This window comes from Mobula hypostoma, chromosome 5 (genome assembly GCF_963921235.1).
Source record: "Mobula hypostoma chromosome 5, sMobHyp1.1, whole genome shotgun sequence".
NCBI lineage: Eukaryota > Metazoa > Chordata > Chondrichthyes > Myliobatiformes > Myliobatidae > Mobula > Mobula hypostoma.
The window spans coordinates 118346615-118366056 of NC_086101.1; the positions used below are offsets into that span (position 1 = coordinate 118346615).

General features: G+C 44.0%; 1 protein-coding gene across 2 annotated transcripts in view; it reads right to left on the minus strand.

The window, feature by feature from the left end:
• Window positions 1-19442, minus strand: part of LOC134346964 (arf-GAP domain and FG repeat-containing protein 1-like) — a 129355-nt gene that overhangs the window by 53826 nt on the left and 56087 nt on the right. For both annotated transcript variants that reach the window (XM_063048873.1, XM_063048872.1), the window contains exon 3: window positions 296-411. In XM_063048873.1, coding sequence (XP_062904943.1) covers window positions 296-411 — 116 coding nt within the window. The remainder of the gene's footprint in view (window positions 1-295; window positions 412-19442) is intronic.

Genomic DNA, 19442 nt, shown 5'->3' on the forward strand with positions numbered 1-19442 from the left:
GTGGGGGCCAAGTCATTGGGTATATTTAAGGCAGAGGTTGACAGGTTCTTGATTAGTCAGAGCATGAAGGTTACGGGAAGAAGGAAGGAGATTGTGGCTAGAGGGAAAATGGATCACCCATGATGAAATGAACAGCAGATTTGATGGGCCAAATGGCCTAATTCTGCTCCTATATTTCATGGTCTATTGGTTAACTTAAATAGCAACAAGCTCAGCAAAGAAGAGTGACCTTAGCCAGGAACTGGAATTATTGGCATAACTTTGACAGTAATAACTATATAATATAACTACGCACCATCTTTTCTTCTCATATTTATCCTGCAGGAATTCCTTGATTTTTTGAGGATCCCTGTAATCCGGGATAACTGATGATCTGGAGTCGAACAGGCCCAGCCAGATCTGCCTACATACCTGCACAGGAAGCAAACAGATGAATTAAGCTTTCTTTATGCAGATACAATGCACAAAATGTCACATCATGTTAACTAGGATTCCTGCTCTTGATCAGCAGACTGCATGGTTCATTGCAGAGAATAACGAATCTGCATATAGAGAGGAGATGCTGAAGTTGTCTGATTGGTGTAGAAGCCACAACCTATCACTCAACATCAAGAAGACGGAAGAAATGATAACAGACTTCAGAAAGGGCAAGGTGAGGGAACACACAGCAGTCATCATAGAGGGATCAGAAGTGGAGAGAGTGAGCAGTTTCAAGTTCCTGGGTATTAACATCTTTGAGAACCTAATTTGCCCTCAGCCTATCATTGCAGTTACAAAGAAGGTACAACAGCAGCTATATTTCATTAGGAGTTTGAGGAGATTCATTGTGTAACCCAAAACACTTGAAAGTTTCTACAGATGTACCGTGGACAGCATTCTAACTGGCTGCATCACTGTCAGGTATGAAGGGTGGGGGGGGGGGTGGAGAGAAGGGTATGGCTAATGGACAGGATGGAAGTAATCCGCAGTTTTAAACTCAGTTAGCTTCATCATGGGCTCTAGCCTCCATAGTTTCCAGGACATCTTCAAGGAGCAGCATCTCAAATAGGTGGCATCCATCATTAAGGACCCCCACCACCCAGGCCATGCCCTCTTCTCATTGTTACTATCAGGAAGGGGGTACAGAGGCTGAAAGCAGATTCCAGAATAGCCTTTTCCCCTCTATCATCCAATTTCTGAATGGACATTAAAAACCATGCACACTACCTCACTACATTTTTATTTCTGTTTTTGAACTACTTATTTATCTGTTTGATACATTTCATATAATATATATACACACACACACACATATATACACAATTCTTTTCTATATTATCATGTATTGCATTGTACTGCTGCCACAGAGTTAACAAATTTTACAAATATGCCTGTGCTATTAAACCTGATTCTGATTATGATTCAGGAAGGCAGAAGGTTCCAAACAATCCCCACTATTCACAAATGGTGAAGGAGTGGAAAGGGTCTTCATTTTCAACTTTTTGGGGATGAACATCACCAAGGAGCTTTCTTGGTCCATCAACGCAACCTCGATAGCAGGGAAAGCACAATAGCAACCACACTAAGGTGCTAAAGAAAAGCTAATCTGCCCCAAACATTGCTGGCCAACTTTTATCGATGTGCAATAGAGAGCATCCTGACATCCTGACAGTGTGGTACTCTGGCTGTAGCAAGACATATCACAAAGCACTCCAACAGGTGATTAGGACAGATCAGCACATCACTGGGACTCATCAACTAAACCTGGAGACAATCTACAACTCTCAATGCCTCCGGCACACTCGTTACATCACTAAAGACCCATCCCATCCCGTTCACTGTCTGTTCAATCTCCTGCCATCTGGAAAGAGATACACAAACATTTTAGCCAAGACAGCAAGACTGAAAAACAGCTTCTTCCGAGGGCCATGGTGCAGCTGAATAATGCTACACCCCGGCTTGCCAATGGCCTTTGAGTGTTATGGATTATAAAGTCACTTGTTGCATGTAAATATGGAATTTGATGGAGGTATAAATTAAGAGGGGTATAAATATGGTAAATGCAAGCAGGCTTTTTCCACTGAGGTTGGGTGGGACTACAAACAGGGTTCATGGTTAAGAATATAGAAATCTACAACACACTACAGGATCTTCAGCCCACAATGTTGTGCTGACCATGTACCCTATCTAGAAAGTGCCTAGAATTTCCCCACCACTTTACCTCACAGCTCTTGAACTCAATCCCATGGTTGATGAAGGCCATCACACCATACACCTTCTTACCAATACTGTGTCAACAGCAAACTTACTAACCCACCCTTCTACTTTCTCATCCAGGTCATTTATAAAATCACAAACAGGAGGGGTCCTAGAACAGATCCCTGCGGAACACCGCTGGTCACTGTCCTCCATGCAGAATACGAACCATCTACAACCACCCTTTGCCTTCTGTGGGCAAGACAATTCTGGATCCACAAAGCAAGGCCTCTTTGGATCCCATGCCTCCTTACATTCTGAATGAGATTGGCATGGGGAACCTTATCAAAAGCCTTACTGAAATTCATATACACTACATCCATTGCTCTACCTTCAATGTGTTTAGTTACATCCTCAAAGAATTCAATCAGGCTCATAAGGCATGACCTGCCCTTGACAGAGCCAGCTGACTATCCCTAATCAGATTATGTCTCTCCAAATGCTCATAAATCCAGCCTCTCAGGATCTTCTACAACAACTTGCCCACCACTGAAGTAAGACTCACTGGTCTATAATTTCCCGGGTTATCTCTACTCCCTTTCTTGAACAAAGGAACAACATTTGCAACCTTCCAGTCCTCCAGTATTTCTCCCGTCTCTATTGATGATGCAAAGATATTCACCAGAGGCTCAACAATCTCCTTCCTTGCTTCCCACAGTAGCCTGATGTATATCTCAGCCAGTCCCGGTGACTCATCTAACTTAATACCTTTCAAAAGCTCCAGCACATCCTTTCTTAATGTCTATATGCTCAAGCATTGCAGTCCTTTAGTCATTCCCACAACTGCCAAGGCTCTTTCCACTGGTGAATACTGAAGCAAAGTATTCATTAAGTACCCCTGCTACCTCCTCCGGCTCCATGCACATTTCCACTATCGCCCCCGATTGGTCCTATTCTCACACAGCTCATCCTCTTGCTCTTCACAGACTTGTCAAATGCCTTGGGGTTTTCCTCAATCCTATCGCCAAGGCCTTCTCATGGTCCCTTCTAGCTCTCTTAATTTCATTCTTGAGCTCCTTCCTGGCAACCTTGTAATTTTCTAGAGTTTTCTAGTTTCTTGAACCTTTCATAAGTTCTTTTCTTCTTAACTAGATTTTCTACATCCTTTGTACACCATGGTTCTTTTACCCTACCATCCTTTCCCTGCCTCAATGGAATATACCTATGCAGAATGCCATACAAGTGTTCCCTGAACATCTGCCACATTTCTGCCGTACATTTACCTGAGAACATCTGTTCCCAATTTATGTTCCAAAGTTCCTGCCTCATCGCGTCAGATTTCCCCAATTAAAAGTTTTCCCAAATTGTCTGCTCCTATCCCTCTCCAGCGTTATGGTAAAGGAGATTGAGCTGTGACCACTACTCCAAAATTGTCTCCTACCTCACCAGGTTCATTTCCCAATACCAGATCAAGTATAGCCTCTCCTCTAGTTGGCTTATTTACATGTTGCATCAGGAAAACTTCCTGAACACACCTGACAAACTCCACCCTTTATAAACTCCTTGCTCTAACGATATGCCAGTCAATATTAGGAAAGTTAAAATCACCCATCGCAAACAACCTTATTATTATTGCACCATTCCAGAACCTACCTCCCTACCTGCACCCCAATGTCTCTGTTACTATTTGGGGGGGGGGGGGGAGGGAGGATCTATAAAAAAATACCCAGAATTATTGCCCCCTTCCTGTTTCTGACTTCCACCCACAATCACTCAATGAACAATTCCTCTATGACTTCCTCCTTTCTGTATCCATGATTAGCTATGCCACTCCCCCACCTCTTTTGCCTCCCTTCTTGTCCTTTTTGAAACACCTAAAGCCTGGCACTCTCATCAGCTATTCCTGGCCCAGAGACGTGAATGTCTCAGTAATGGCCACAACGTCATATTTCCACGTACTGACCCACGCTCTAAGTTCATCCGCCTTGTTTATGATACTCCTTGCACTAAAATAGACACATCTCAAACCATCTGGCTGAGTGCATCTTTGCTCTATCATCTTTTCCTTACAAACTCCCTACTAGCTGTCTCTGCTTGTGCTCCAACTGCACCATCCTCTGCCTCTTCTCTCCAGTTCCCACCCCGCTGCAAATCTAGTTTAAACCTCCCCGAGAGCATTAGCAAACCTCCCTCCCAGGATATTAGTTTCCATCCAGTTCAGATGCCACCTATCCCACTTGAAAAGATCACCCCTTCCCCAGAAAAGGTTCCAATGATCCAAGAACTTGAAATCCTGCTCCCTGCACCATCTCCTCAGCCACTCATTCTTCCTGTTCTGACCTTCCCTAGCTCGTGGCACCTGGACTAATCCGGAGATTACCACCTTGGAGGTCCTGCTCTTGAGTTTCCTTCCTAAGCCCCTAAGTCCTCTCCCCCTCTCCTGCCTATGTCATTGGTACCAATACATACAAAGACCTTTAGCTGCTCACCCTCCCCTTCAAGAATATTCTGCAACTGTTCAGAGACATCCTGGACCCTAGCACCAGGGAGGCAACACACAGAATGCCGCAGAATTTCCAATCTGTCCCCCTAACTATCGAGTCCCCTATGACTATTGCTACACCTGACTTCACCCTACTCTTCTGAGGTTCAGAGCTGACACAATGCTATCGGTCTGGCTGATGCTGCCTTGCCCAGATAGGTCATCCCCCTCAGCAGTATCCAAAGGGGTATACATGTTGCTGAGGGGAATGGCCACAGGGAGACCCTGCATTGATATCTTTGACCATTTACCTCTCTTGGTGTTCACCCATTACTCCCCGAACTCTGCACTTTGGGTGTAACCACCTGGTCAAAAGCTCTATCTATCAATTGCTCTGCCTCTCTCCCGGATGATCTTTAGTTTATCCAACTCCAGCTCCTTAAAGCAGTCTTTCAGGAGATGGAGTTGGCTGCATTTCCCACAGGTGTAGTCATCAGGAAGACCATCAAGTTCCATGAATTCCCACATCCTACAGGAGAAGCTTTCCACTGCATATCTGTCATTCTGTCGGCACTGTACAATGGGTTAAGGGTGAAAGATGCAAAGTTTAAGCGGAACATAAGGGGAAACTTCTTCACTCAGAGAGTGGTGAGAGTGTGGAACGAGCTGCTAGCGCAAGTGATGCACACAAATTCAATTTCAACATTTAAAAGAAGTTTGGATAGGTATATGGATTGTAGGAGTATGGAGGGCTATGGTCTCAATGCAGGTCGATGCGAGGAAGTAATTGAAATGGCTTGACACGAACTAGATGGATAGAAGGGCCTATTTCTGTGCTGTACTTCACCGTGACTCATTCAATTTGATTTCAGAATCATGGCAATCACTCAAGGCAAAGGCCCAAGAAATCATTTAGCAAAATGCTCATTCCAATTCTTGTTTACCAGTGAGTTTGCATAGGGGCATCCATTTACATCCTCGAGAGTAACTGCTCAAAGGGCAATGACATGAATCAACAGTAATAGAGAGATTTAGCAGGAATCAGTTCTGGTTCAGTGAGGACTTGAAGTGATTTTCGAGTGCGTGCATCGCTGGGATGTCTTTAAAGTGTTTGATCATTAACTCCTCGGGATGAGGTTGTGCAACTTCCAGCTTGTCTCAGGCTGCCAAGCGTGAAAGTTAAAAGCCCTGAAATCAAGCCACGGATAGGCGGTGATCGCCAGTGAGCAAAGTGATTAAACATTTGAGGAGGTCATCATCCAGAAGGTCTTTCTGTACTCTGGCTTCCAGACTGAATCGTCATGTAGCGCAGTCTCTCTCACCTCCACCTGTCTTGCATAAGGGAGGCCCAGAATTTAACACAAGTTGCGGCAGGAGCAGGATTAGAAAGGTAGGATGGTGGACTAGAGGGCAGACAGCTAAAGCTCCACATTTTAGGGATAGAATATGGAACCGGCTCCTCGGCCTACAATGTTTCTGCTGACCATGAAGCCAAATTAAACTAATCATTTCTGCCTGCCCATGACCCACATCCCTGCATTCCCCACCTGTTCATGAATGACACTTAAAAGCCATTACCACATCTGCTTCAGTCACAACCCTAGCAGTGCACTCCAGGCAACCACCACTTTGTATAAAAAATGTCTCTCATAAGCAACGCACACAAAGTGCTGGAGGAACTACGAAACGTCAACTGTTTATTCCCCTCTACAGATGCTGCCTGACGTGCTGGTCTGTCCCTTTCTATGACGATGACTCCTAAGTACCATTACACATTTCAGTGTCAACACAGCATGCCCACATTGTTCAGCAGAACAACACAAGCAACAACAACCACAAAACAAGCCCTCTTCCATACTCCCACACAGACAATCTTTCAACTCCAGCGCAAGCTATCTCTGGCCACCAGGTGACACACAGACATTGGGCCTTTGATTTCCTCAGTCAACCACTTTTCACTTGCATTCTGTCATTACATTTTCAAATGACCCCACAGCCCAACTTGTGCCCTGAATACGTCCCTGGTGTGAAGAGTCTGTGGGGAGTTGATGGGAAGGTGAAGAATATGTCCCTGGTGTGAAGAGTCTGGACTGGCCTAGGAGTAATGTGGGATTGATGTAAATGGGCGCTTGATAGCATGAATTCAGTGGGCTGAAGAAACTGTTTCCATGCTGTACAACCCTGTGACTGAGTACTGAGGTGCGGCATCTGTGATGCACACCTCCTCCCCACCCCACTGCTCGCTTGGCAGAAGACAATCTCTGTTGTGGCTCTCTTCAGGTTTCAGTGGCATTGGAGGGCTTGAGTTAGAACCCTTTTATTGAGTGGCTGTATCTTTCTATTGTATAAGTGCTATGTGTGCTTTGTGCTGTGTTTGACTGTTGGTACTGTGTTTTGCACCTTGACCCGGGAGTAACGCTGTCTCGTTTGGCTGTACTCATGAGTATGGTTGAATGGCAATTAAATTTGAACTGAATTAAATTGATGTTTAGAAAACCCACAAACTCATCCCCATTCATGCATCCTACATGACACTGTCACAAGTATGTTCACTGCCCAACTCATGGCTTTATTCTTCTCCTTTAGTCAATCTAACATTACTTTCTAAATTTAGAAAAAACCTGTAGACTATTAAATAATGACTAAACAGACTGGGATTCATCTCTGGAAAAAAAACTGACCAAGCTGAAATCTCTTGTGGCTCACTACACCTTTAGATCTTTTTCCATGTTAAAGTCACATTGTTGGCTGATCCACTAGCTTCCGACTTTAAGAGAAACTTGATGCCCACCAGCCTTGCAAAGCTGGATAGAAATAATGCTGAGGTACACCGACCAGAAACTGCAAACAGCACAAAGTAATTTTGGTTCAAACTGGCTAAAAGCAAATTTAAAAAAAAATGAGAAAACAGGAAGCACTTCAGCACAAAGTGATCAGCACATGATTCGGACATCCTTAAAGGTCAATAAAGATTGAAATGTCGAATTCCTTTGAGTTGGGCATGAGGCTGGAGTTTGGAATTGTTTTCCCAGCAATGGGGAATGAAAAACTAGAGGGCATAGGTTTAAGGTGAGGGGGAAGAGGAACCTGAGGGGCAACCTCTTCACACAGAGAGTGGTCAGTATATATAACGAGTTGCCACACGATGGACAATAGCAGGTACCTATTGCAGGTACGCTAACACCATTAAAAAACACATGGATCGGAAAGGTTTAGAACAGGGGTTCCCAACCTGGGGTCCACGGACCCCTCAGTTAATGGTAGGGGTCCACGGCATAAAAAAGGTTGGAAACCTCTGGTTTAGGGGGTTATGGGTCAAATGCAGACCAATGGGACTAGTTTATAAGGGCATCTTGGTTGACATGAGCAACTGGGCTGAAGGGGAAACATCAAATTCCTGATTGCTTGGTGTGAGGGTGGGGGTTAGAACTGACTGGGTTGGGGAATCAAAAACTACACGGTATAGGTTTAAGGTGAGAGGGGAGAAATTTAATAAATACCTGAAGGGCAAGTTTTTCCACTCATATAGTCTGTACATGAAACAAGTGGCCAGAGGAAGAGGTTAAGGCAGGTACATTAACAACATTTCAAGTACACTTTGATAGGAAAGGTTGGGAACCCTGGTTTAGAGGGGTGTTAGCCAATGTGACTAGCTGAGATGGGCATCTTGGTAAGGCTGAAGGGCCCGTTTCCATGCTATATCAGCCTATAACTGTAGGTTTAGATCCCTGGATGAACGCAGTGGAGTAAAGTTCCTCAATGTCTCAAGGAGCATCAGGTTTGTTTACATTAACAATGTACCAATTTTAGATATATCACAAAACAATCATCCGGAGATGATGATCTCATGTGATTACCACACCAGAATCTCTCCATTTGCTCATTTTGTATTTCCACTTGTGAAATCCTGTATCAACAACTCGCTTTTATTTAGCAAACACTCTCAGAGCACTCCATTAGATTACATCTACATTTGAGCCAAATACACAGACATCAGGACAGATTATGAACAAGCCTTTGGTCAATGAATTGAATTGAATTAACTTTATTATTTACATCCTTCATATACATGAGGAGTAAAAATCTTTACGTTATGTCTCCGTCTAAATGTGCAATGTGAAAATTATAGTAATTTATAATAAATAGTATGTACAACAGGATAGTCAATATAACATAGAAATACAGTTGTGTCAGCATGAGTTAAGCAGTCTGATGGCCTGGTGGAAGAAGCTGTCCTGGAACCTGTTGGTCCTGGCTTTTATGCTGTGGTATCATTCCCCAAATGGTAACAGCAGAAACAATGTGTGGTTGGGGTGACCAGCATCCCCAATGATCCTTCAGGCCCTTTTTACACATCTTTCTTTGTAAATGTCCTGAATAGTGGGAAGTTCACATCTACAGATGCGCCAGACTGTCTGCACCACTGAGATCTGAGTGGCAGTAGAGGAGGCCATGGATTGACGTGTGGGAATGGGAAGTAGAATTGAAATGGCTCACACTCTCTAGCAGTAATGTTACCTCTCTGACAGAAGTCATACCACATCAGAAGATCAGCTGCTTTACTGGGACGTGAAGTAGCTAACACAGTCAGTGAGTGCACTATCATTCAATGCAACTACAAAGGCGGCATGACAGCAGTTATACTTCATTAGGAGTCTGAGGAGATTTGGTATCTCACCAAAGACACTAGCAAATTTCTACTGATGTACCATGGAAAGACCGGCTACATCACCGTCTGGAATGGGGGGAGGGTGGGGGGGGATGGTGGCACTGCAGAGAGTTATAAAATTAGTCGGCTCCATCATGGGATCCATAGTATCCAGAACATCTTCAAGGCGCAATACTTCAAAAAGGCGGCATCCATCATAAAGAATTCCCCATCAGCCAGGTCATGCCTTGTTCTCATTGCTACAAGGGAGGAGGTACAGAAGCCTGAACACACGCTCTCAAAGATTCAAGGACAGCTTCTTCCCCTCAGCCATCAGAACGGACATTGACCCCGTGAACGCTATCTCACTGTGTTTTTTAAAATTTCTATTTTTTGCGCTACTTATTTTATTTAACTAATATATGTTTACTGTAATTCAGTTTTTTCTAGTATTATTTATTGCATTGTACAGCTGCTGCAAAGTTAACAAATTCTTTAGGATTGTGTTGGACAAGTGCTATGCACAGGGTAATACAGCTAGAGAGTACTGCCTTTCCTGCAGATTGGTAGCTGCTCCCACAAACTGCAGCTCACATCAACATCTGAAGTACCAAGCACGAAGAAATAAATGCAGTGAGATTGCAGAAACTGGAATTTAGAGATAAAAAAGAGCTGCAGGTCAGGCAGCATCTGCTGATGTTTTGGGTTTCAGACTCAATATCTAGACTGGCTTCTTACCTCATGCACCACCCCAACCCTGCAGATTTCACATAAAGTCCATTCATATTTTGGCGCTGCTGTCAGGCTCTCCTGGAGCAACAGGAAATGGCTCTACAAGTGCCGAGTGGACTGCTTGGTCCAGTATCTCATCGCGTTATTCCTGCCTCTAGCAGGTCTGACAGAATTGCTATCTTACACAAGTATTATACACTGCACATTATAATTTCAACAGCAAGGGAAGGTTCAAAGTTCAAAAATGGCAGTGCATGTCATGGTCCGGTCCGTGAAGTCCGCATTCCGGTTCACGGTCCGGTCCATTGATCCTTATTCCAGGTTTTCCCATTGTCGCCGGTTCCGTTGAGGCACCTGATTCTCGTTTCAGGCTGGCACATAAATACCTTTGCAAACCAGGGATTGGTTGCTGGACTGTTTTCTCTCTTCCTCACTCCCTCTCCCCTCCCATCCGAATCCCTGTCTGAAACCTGCGTCTGCAACTTCGTCAGTATCCCCGTCAAGTCCAACCGCTGGAGTGAGACCGGAGCCTTGCCATGCCAAGATAAGGAACTATCTATCGTTGAGTTTGAAACTATCTCTTTGTGTCCCTGTGTTTAGTGTCCGTGTCAAAGAAGAGTCCCGGCCCTAGGTCCTGTTCCCAAGGAGGGGTCCTGACTCTGTGTGGAGCCCCAGCCCTAAGTCCTGTTCCCAAGGAGGGGTCCTGGCTCTGTGTTCTGTGTACAAGTCCCGGCCCTACGTCCTGTTCCCAAGGAGGGATCCCAGCTCTGTGTTCGTGTTCCTGTGCTCAACTCCAAGGCTCTGTGTTCCTGTGCTCAAAGACCAAGTCCAGGCGCCATGTTCCAGCCCTGTCCAAGTCTGAGCTTCGTGTCCTCATTCAGTTCTACTGCCCCGCCCAGCCCAGGGGTTCCTCCTCCAGCCCACGGGTTCCTCGTCCTGTGCTGGGGCACCTCGTCCTGTCCTGTAGCCACGTCCTGTCCTTGCCAGATCTTAGTCCCGAGTCCTAGCCTAGACCCGGGTTCCGGTTCAGAGTCAAGACCCAGGTTCCGGGTCTGGTTCCGGAGTTCCGTGTTCCTAGTCCAGGCTCCTTGTTCCTAGTTTCCCATCCAGGTCCCGTGTTTCTAGTCCAAGTCCTTACCCAGGCCCTGAATCCTAGTCTCTTCCAGGGCCTGTGTCAATGTCCAGCATCGTTTCTTCCTGACTCACCTTGCTATCTCAATAAACCTAGTCCTGTTCCTAGTACTTCAGTGTCTGTGTCTTGCATTTGGGTCTGCCATCAATGCCCACCTTGCAACAGTTGCAGACTTGATAGGCCAAATGGCCTAATTTTGCTCCTATGTTTTGTGGTTTCCGCGCGAGGACTGGCATCCCACACAGACTTCCAATCTGCGCCTCGTAAGGCATGAAAATGCCCGATGCAGGCCTCTCATGGTCTGAGTCGACATTCCCCTTCCTTGTGGTGGAAGTAAATATATGTCACCATGTATAACCCTGTGATTCATTTTCTTGCAGCCATACACAGTAAATACAAGAAACACAATAGAATCAATGGACCCTTCAGGATGGACAAACAACCAATGTACAAAAGACAACAAGCTGAGCAAATACAAAAGAAAATAAAAATAATAATAATAATAATAAATAAGCATAAATATCAAGAATATGAACTCCTTAAAAGTGAGTCCATACGTTGTGGGAACATTTCAATGATGGGTCAAGTAAAGTTGAGTGAAGTTATCCCCTCTGGTTCTAGAGCCTGGTGGTTGAAGGGTAGTTACTATTCCTGAACCTGATGGTGTGAGTCCTGAGGCTCCTGTACTTTCTTCCTAATGGTAGCAGTGAGAAGAGAACATGTCTACTATGGTGGGTCCCTGATGACGGATGCTGCTTTCCTGCAACAGAGTTTCATGTAGGTGTGCTCAATGGTGGGGAGGACTTTACCCGTGATGTACTGGGCCGTATCCACTATTTTTTGTAGGATTTTCCATTCATGGGAACTGGTGTTTCCATACCAGTCTGTGATGCAGCCAGTCAATATACCCTTCACTACACATCTATAGAACTTTGTCAAACCTAGCTTCCGAGAATTCTCTTGATTTCTTGTTTTGTGCTTCTGTCAGAAGTTTTGTAATTTTCCAGGATGAACTTAGTCTTCATGTACTGAGATGACGGACAGAGGATCATGTCTTCTTATAGCCAGCTGATGTTCATGTAGTCTTGTGGATAGTCTTCTCCTCGTCCGTCTTTGGTACTCAACAGAAGATTCTACTAACAAGCATATTGGACTGGATGCAACTTACAAAGGTATGTGTCTACAGGATTGGGGCTGATGCGTGACCAGCAGGCCCATATCCCTGTGACATAACCAGGGATACAGGCCAAAGAAGATCATTCAACTATCCGGCTGGCCGGGACTAGCGGCCAGCACGACAGCCAACCAATCAGAACAAGGTGTCAGACCAATATAAATGTGAGCACTTGGCAGAAACAAAGCTCAACTGCACACTGATGATGTCATCTTGACTGGTGACTAAACGTTTGCAACCTAACCTCCAGGCTCGGCGAACAGCCCTACAAACAAACTGTTATATGTTCTGTTCTGAGATGGAGTAACACGCAAGATGATCCACTTCACTAGAAGAAAAAATGATATGCTAAACAACCTTGTATGTGGTGAAGGAATCAGTAATGCTGATGTTCAAGGAGACCTGGATGACCATTTACACAAGTCACCGACAGATAACATCCAGGTTCAACAAGCATACATCACGTAGGCCTCTACTACAAGACAGACCACAGACACAGTATGGTGTACAATTTCAGCCTTACCTAGAAATAATACTTGCTAAAGAAGACGTGCAATAGACTGGTCCCTGAGATAGCAGCTTTCTCAGACAAGCAGAGATTGAGTAGGCCTCTATATACCCTGAGGTTCAGAGGTAATAACTGGAATGCATAAAAATTCTTACAGGGTTTATCAGAATAGAGCAGAAAGCATACTCTCCTGACTGAAGAGTCCAGAACTAAGGGCTACAAAGTCAGAAGTAAATTAGAATGAGAATAAATTTCTTCCCTCAGTTTTAAATTTTCAGAAATGTCTTGCTAAAGTATCCTATGGAAGCTCAAAACAGAGATCAAAGATTCAAAGTACATTTATTCAATTCAATTCAATTCAAAGTATGTATACAGAATACAACCATTAGATTAGCCCTCCTGCAGGCACCCACAAAACAAAGAATCACCATGGAACCTGCTCTAAGTTCAAAAGGTTTAATATGAAGTATATATACCAAATACAACCTTGAAATTTGTTGTCATACTTGCAGCCAGGATACAAAGAAACCCAAAAGAACCCGCTATATATAAAAAAAGACAGTCATACACCCAATGTGCAGAGGAAAAAAAACAAATTATACAAACAATAAAAGCAAGCAAATAAGAGTTCTAAACCGAAGTCCATGAAAGAGAGTCCATACAGACACAAAGCCACAGCTGAAGTTCAGTGCAAAACTAAGTAAACATCACAGAGCAGTGAGCTGAACTGGCCTGTCCCTCACCTGCAGCCTAGACATTTTGAACTTTTCAATCTGATCCAGCACTTAAACCACTGTCCAAACGTTGGGTTCAGTCACTTTGATAAACTGGACCCCGCTGCCTTGATTCAGCCTAGCACTTAAATTGATCAAACCTCAGATCTTTCTTCGCTCTTGGTGACAGGCCTACTGCCTTGCCTCCATTTGCTTTGACTCAGCCTTGCCTCATCTCAGTTCTACCACATCGTATTGTCTCTAAGTCCAAAGGGAAGCTAGAGGCTATTGATTGTGGTGATCATTTATGAGAAAAAAAAACACCTAATGAATGAAAAAAACAAATTGCACGAACAGCAAAAGATAAACTGACAACACATGGAATAACAAACATATCGACAGGTTTCTGGATATTACAGGAGTCAAGGAATATGGGGTAAACACAAAATACTCTGTAGATGCGGGGGTCAAAGCAACGCTCACAACACGCTGGAGGAACTCAGCAGGTCGGGCAGCATCCGTGGAAACGATGAGTCAACGTTTCGGGCCAGAACCTTTAGTCAGGACTGAAGAGGGAAGAGGGAAGAGGCAGAGGCCCTATAAAGAAGGTGGGGGGAGGGTGGGAAGGAGAAGGCTGGTAGGTTCCAGGTGAAAAACCAGTAAGAGGAAAGATAAAGGGGTGGGGGAGGGGAAGCAGAGAGGTGATAGGCAGGAAAGGTGAAGAAGGAATAGGGGAAAACACAATGGGTAGTAGAAGGAGGCGGAACCATGAGGGAGATGATAGGCAGCTGGGGGAGGGGGCAGAGTGAAATAGGGATAGGGGAAGGGAGGGGCAGGGAATTACCAGAAGTTGAAGAATTCAATGTTCATACCAAGGGGCTGGAAACTACCTAGACAGTATATGAGATGTTGCTCTTCCAACCTGAGTTTAGTCTCAGCATGGCAGTAGAGGAGGCCATGTATGGACATATCTGAATGGGAATGGGAAGCAGAGTTGAAATGGGTGGCAACCGGGAGATCCTGTCTGTTGTGGCGGACGGAGCGGAGATGCTCGAAGAAGCGGTCCCCCAATCTGTGTCGGGTTTCACCAATGTAGAGGAGGCCACACCGGGAGCACCGGATGCAATAGATGACCCCAACAGACTCACAAGTGAAGTGTTGCCTCACCTGGAAGGACTGTTTGGGGCCCTGAATGGTGGCAAGAGAGGAGGTGTAGGAACAGGTGTAGCACTTATGCTTACAGGGATAAGTGCCGGGTGGGAGATCCATGAGGAGGGACGTGTGGATCAGGGAGTCGTGGAGGGACCGATCCCTGTGGAAAGCGGAGAGGGGTGGAGAGGGAAAGATGTGCTTAGTGGTGGGGTCCTGTTGAAGGTGGTGGAAGTTGCGAAGGATAATGTGCTGGATCCGGAGGTTGGTGGGGTGGTAGGTGAGGACAAGGGGAACTCTGTCCCTGTTGTGGTGGCGGGAGGATGGGGTGAGGGCCGAAATGCGGGAAATGGAGGAGATGCAGGTGAGGGCATCATCGATGACCGCAGAAGGGAAACCATGATCCTTAAAGAAAGAGGACATTTGAGATGTCCTGGTACGGAAAGCCTCATCCTGGGAGCAGATGTAGTGGAGACGGAGGAACTGGGAATAGGGAATGGATAAGACAGGGAAATGAATTGAGACAGAAGTCCTGATACTGTGAAATGGCAGAGGTGACTCAAGGGCTCAAGTGCGTTTTCCTGTTCGTTATTTTGTTCCTGTTGACATTGTGCGGTCAGTTGGTAAAACATCCACAGCAGGACAAACCCTCTGATCAGCTTCTTGTGCAAACAATTCACCAAGCAGCTTATTTACACTACAATCACTGTTTCCCCATTTGCAATCTAGTTCAGTGTCCTTTCAGTAGGACAACTGCTCCTATCAATCTCCTCTCAAAATCATATAATGGTATCTACATACAATATACTATATCATGTTTATTGTTTTACAACATTGAATCTCGAGATTTAATTTGGCTTTTTTGACATTGATCAACGGAAAAAGACTCTTTCATGTCAAAGTGAAAACAAAGCACTACAAAGTGATTAAATTAATTACAAATGCAAAACACAAAATAACTGATTGCATAAGTATTCACCCCCTTTAATATACCAAACCAAATCATCACTGGTGCAGCCAATTAGTTTTAGAAGTCATATAATTAGTTAAATGGGAATCACCATATGCAGTCAAGATGGTTCAATTGATTGCAGTAAAAATACACCTGTATCTGGAAGGTCCAAATGCTGCTGAGTCAGTGTCCTGGCAAAAACTACACCAGGAAGATAAAAGAACGAAGCAACTCCACGAAAACATTATTGAAAAGCACAAGTCAGAAGATGGATACAAGAACATTTCCAAGTCACTGAATATCCCTTTTTCTGTTGATGTACCAGTTAGTGGGTTAATTGGTCACTGTAAATTGTCCCTTGATTAGGTTAAGGTTAATCGTTAGGTTGCTGGCGGTACAGTTCAAAAGGCTGGAAGGGCCTTTCCTATGCTGTTTCTCTGAATAAATATTTTTCGAGCAAAATCTGGCCCATCGCGTCTGCTCCACCATTCAATTATGGTTGAGTTTTGAATCCTATTGTCCTACCCTATCCTTGTAACTCTTAACCTCCTCCTCCCTCGCCATAATAATCAAGAACTTATCAATCTCTGCTTTAAATACACCCAATCACTTGGTACTTTGATAATAAATTTACTTTGAACTTTGTAAAAATTCCTCCTCATCTCAGTTTCAGAGGTTTGTCTCTTTATTCTGAGGCTGTGCCCTCAGATCCCACACTGTTCAACTAATGGAAACTTCCTTTCTACACACACTCTCCCATGGTCTTTCAGTATTTGGTGAAAATGGGTAGGTTTAATTAGCCAGCGCAAATTGCCCCTGGTGTGTGAGTGAGTGGTAGACTCTGGTGGGATATGACAAGGGTACGGAGAAAATAAAGTGGCATTAGTACAAATAGGGGATCGATGATTGGTATAGATTCAGTTGGTATTTTTCAATAGTCTCCCATGAGTTCTTTCCATGACACAAAGTCAAAATAGGAATGAGAAGCAAGAGATTGCAGATGCTAGGGGGAAAATGCTGGAAGAACTCAGCAGGTCAGACAGCATCTGTGGAAGGAAGTATACAGTCAACGTTTCAGATTACGACTGGCCTGTTGTGTATGGGATCTTGTTATGCGTAATCTGGCTGTCCCATCCCTTTCTTGGATTGAGTTTCAATAGCAAAGTAAATGCAGCCGAACTGTTTTTGCTTCCTGCCCTGCTGACTTGCAGATAACCCTGTTAATATAGCCATAGAGGACAAACTGATCCAGGACAGATGTCCTTTAGCATATAACGGTAATCAGATGTGATTTTACTGCAATTATTAGGTGCATAGTCAATATTACTGAAACTAGTCTCTTTACTCCAGATTTATTGAGCCTGTTGCAATAATGTTTGCCAAATGCTAGGTCAAAATGTATCTGTCATGTGTATAGATCGCTAGTCCAATAACATAAAGGAAAAAGAAAATAAATCAGGAGGCCAGCTAGAATGTGGTTTCAGCAAGACTGTCCTTTAGAAGCTAAAAACACCAAACAGCAGACCACAATTTAATGTAACCCTTTTAAAAACAATAATATCATTGTAGAATCAATGTAAAAGGGAGGAGAGAGAGCAGCGCGCCGCGTGTGCGCAGCCCTCTGGTGAAAAATGATATCGTATCCACTAAATAGGGGCTGTGGACAATTCTGATTTGATGGAGACAGATGTGAAAGCACAGAGGAACATCTGGAGAAGTTTCTGAAACGCCAGTTCGCTGCTGTTGTTACTGCACAATCAGGAATCTTTCGGAGGGAAGGCCTCAAAATCCCTGGCTTTGCCTGATGTTGGAGACCGAGATTGAGGTTGAATCGTTCGGATAGAGATGGCGCTCAGTACTCGGTGTCGGAGAGCTGATCGGAGGCTCGAAGTTTTCGGATGACAAGAGTCGGATTGTGGTCAGGCATGGCAGGGAGAGTTTTTCTTCCTTCTCCCGTCTACATGAGATGTGGGACATTTGAGAGACTTTGAACTTTTTACTGTGCTCATGGACTTCTTCATCAAGTTGTGGTATTGTTGCATTGTTGTAACTATATGTTATAATTATGTGGTTTTGTTAGTTTTTTCAGTCTTGGTCTGTCCTGTGTTTTGTGATATCACACCGGAGGAAATATTGCATCATTTCTATTGCATGCATTACTAAATGACAATAAAAGAGCACTACGTGTCTTCATAATCTAATCTAAAAGTTGCAAAGTCTATAAACCATTACATAAATGCGAGATCTTCCCATAAACACTGGACAACAAAGATTTTGCTTCCTGAATACTTTTGGGTGCATCTTACAAATTTTGGGCTGCCAATCATGAAAATCGCCATGAAATTTCCTATAATGCATCATTTTGTGAAATTGCCTATATGTGTTATTTCAATTGATAATTCAAGCCAGAATAACTGATACCAAGATTAAGGAAGGCATTTTTGGCCCACAAATCAAGCAGGTCATCAAAGACAGGCAATTTGAAGAACTTTTCGTGGGACCAGAGAAAATTGCATGGATGACATTCAAGACGTTCTTGAAAATTTTCTTGGCAACTACAGAGCATCAAACTACATACAGCTGGCTGACAACGTACTTCAAGCATACAAAACCATAAAGTGCAACATGTCACTAAAGATTCATTTCCCGCATTCCCATTTAGTCTTCTTCCCCACAAATCTTGGTGCTGTCAGTGACGAGCACGGTGAAAGGTTTGGAAAAAACGGTATCAGGGTAACTGGCTGATCATTGTTGGACACTTAAGCAAGAAGCATCAGACACTGAATACAAATGAAAATCATCAAAACATTTTTAGCTTAGTTGAACTCTTGCAAAGTGTCAGCACCATTATGCAATTAAACTCATTATATTCAATAAGCTAACTTTTTGTTTCTCCAAATTCCTATGTGATAGTCTGAAATTATATGTATTCAGCTTCAAGCAGTCTAGCATAAATAGAAAAAAACTGAGGAAGCAACACTTCTGAAAAATTTAGTAGTCTAGTATAATCTGATATCATTGATTATTTGTTTCAATATTTTTCAACTCCCCCATGTTCCTTGTACTCAGTAGTATTTTGCAAAACAAGCGTCAAAATCTTGATTCACGATTCCAGGGATCACTAAAGATATGGAAATCCACGTTTAGTTACGTGGTTAGAGCCACTGAGCACAGAAAAAGGCCTTTCAGCTCAACCTCGAGGAAATCTGCAGATGCTGGAAATTCAAGCAACACACACAAAATGCTGGTGGAATGCAGCAGGCCAGGCAGCATCTATAGGAAGAGGTATAGTCGACGTTTCGGGCCGAGACCCTGGGTTTCAGCTCAACCTGTCCATTCTGACCAAGATAATCATCTAAGATGGCACCATTTGCCCATATCCCACTAAACCAGAGGTTTCCAACCATTTTTTAATGCTATGGATCCTTACCATTAACCAAGGGGTTCATGGACTCCAAGTTCATTCCTATCTACTTGCCTTTTCAACATTGTTATTGCACCTTCCTCAACCATCTCTTCGGCAAACTCACTCCATATACCCACTACCATCTGGGTGTGAAAGGTGCCATCGGGTTCCTGTAATTCTCTCCCCTCTCACCTGAAACCTTTGCCCTCTGGTTCTTGATTCACAGCCCTAGGGAAAAGACTGAATTTACACCAACCCATTCTGCAAATATACCATGGAGAGTATTCTAACTGGCTGCATCACCGTCTGGCTAGGCAGGGCTACTGCACAGGATCGAAGTAAGCTACAGAGAGTTATAAACTCAAGCCAGC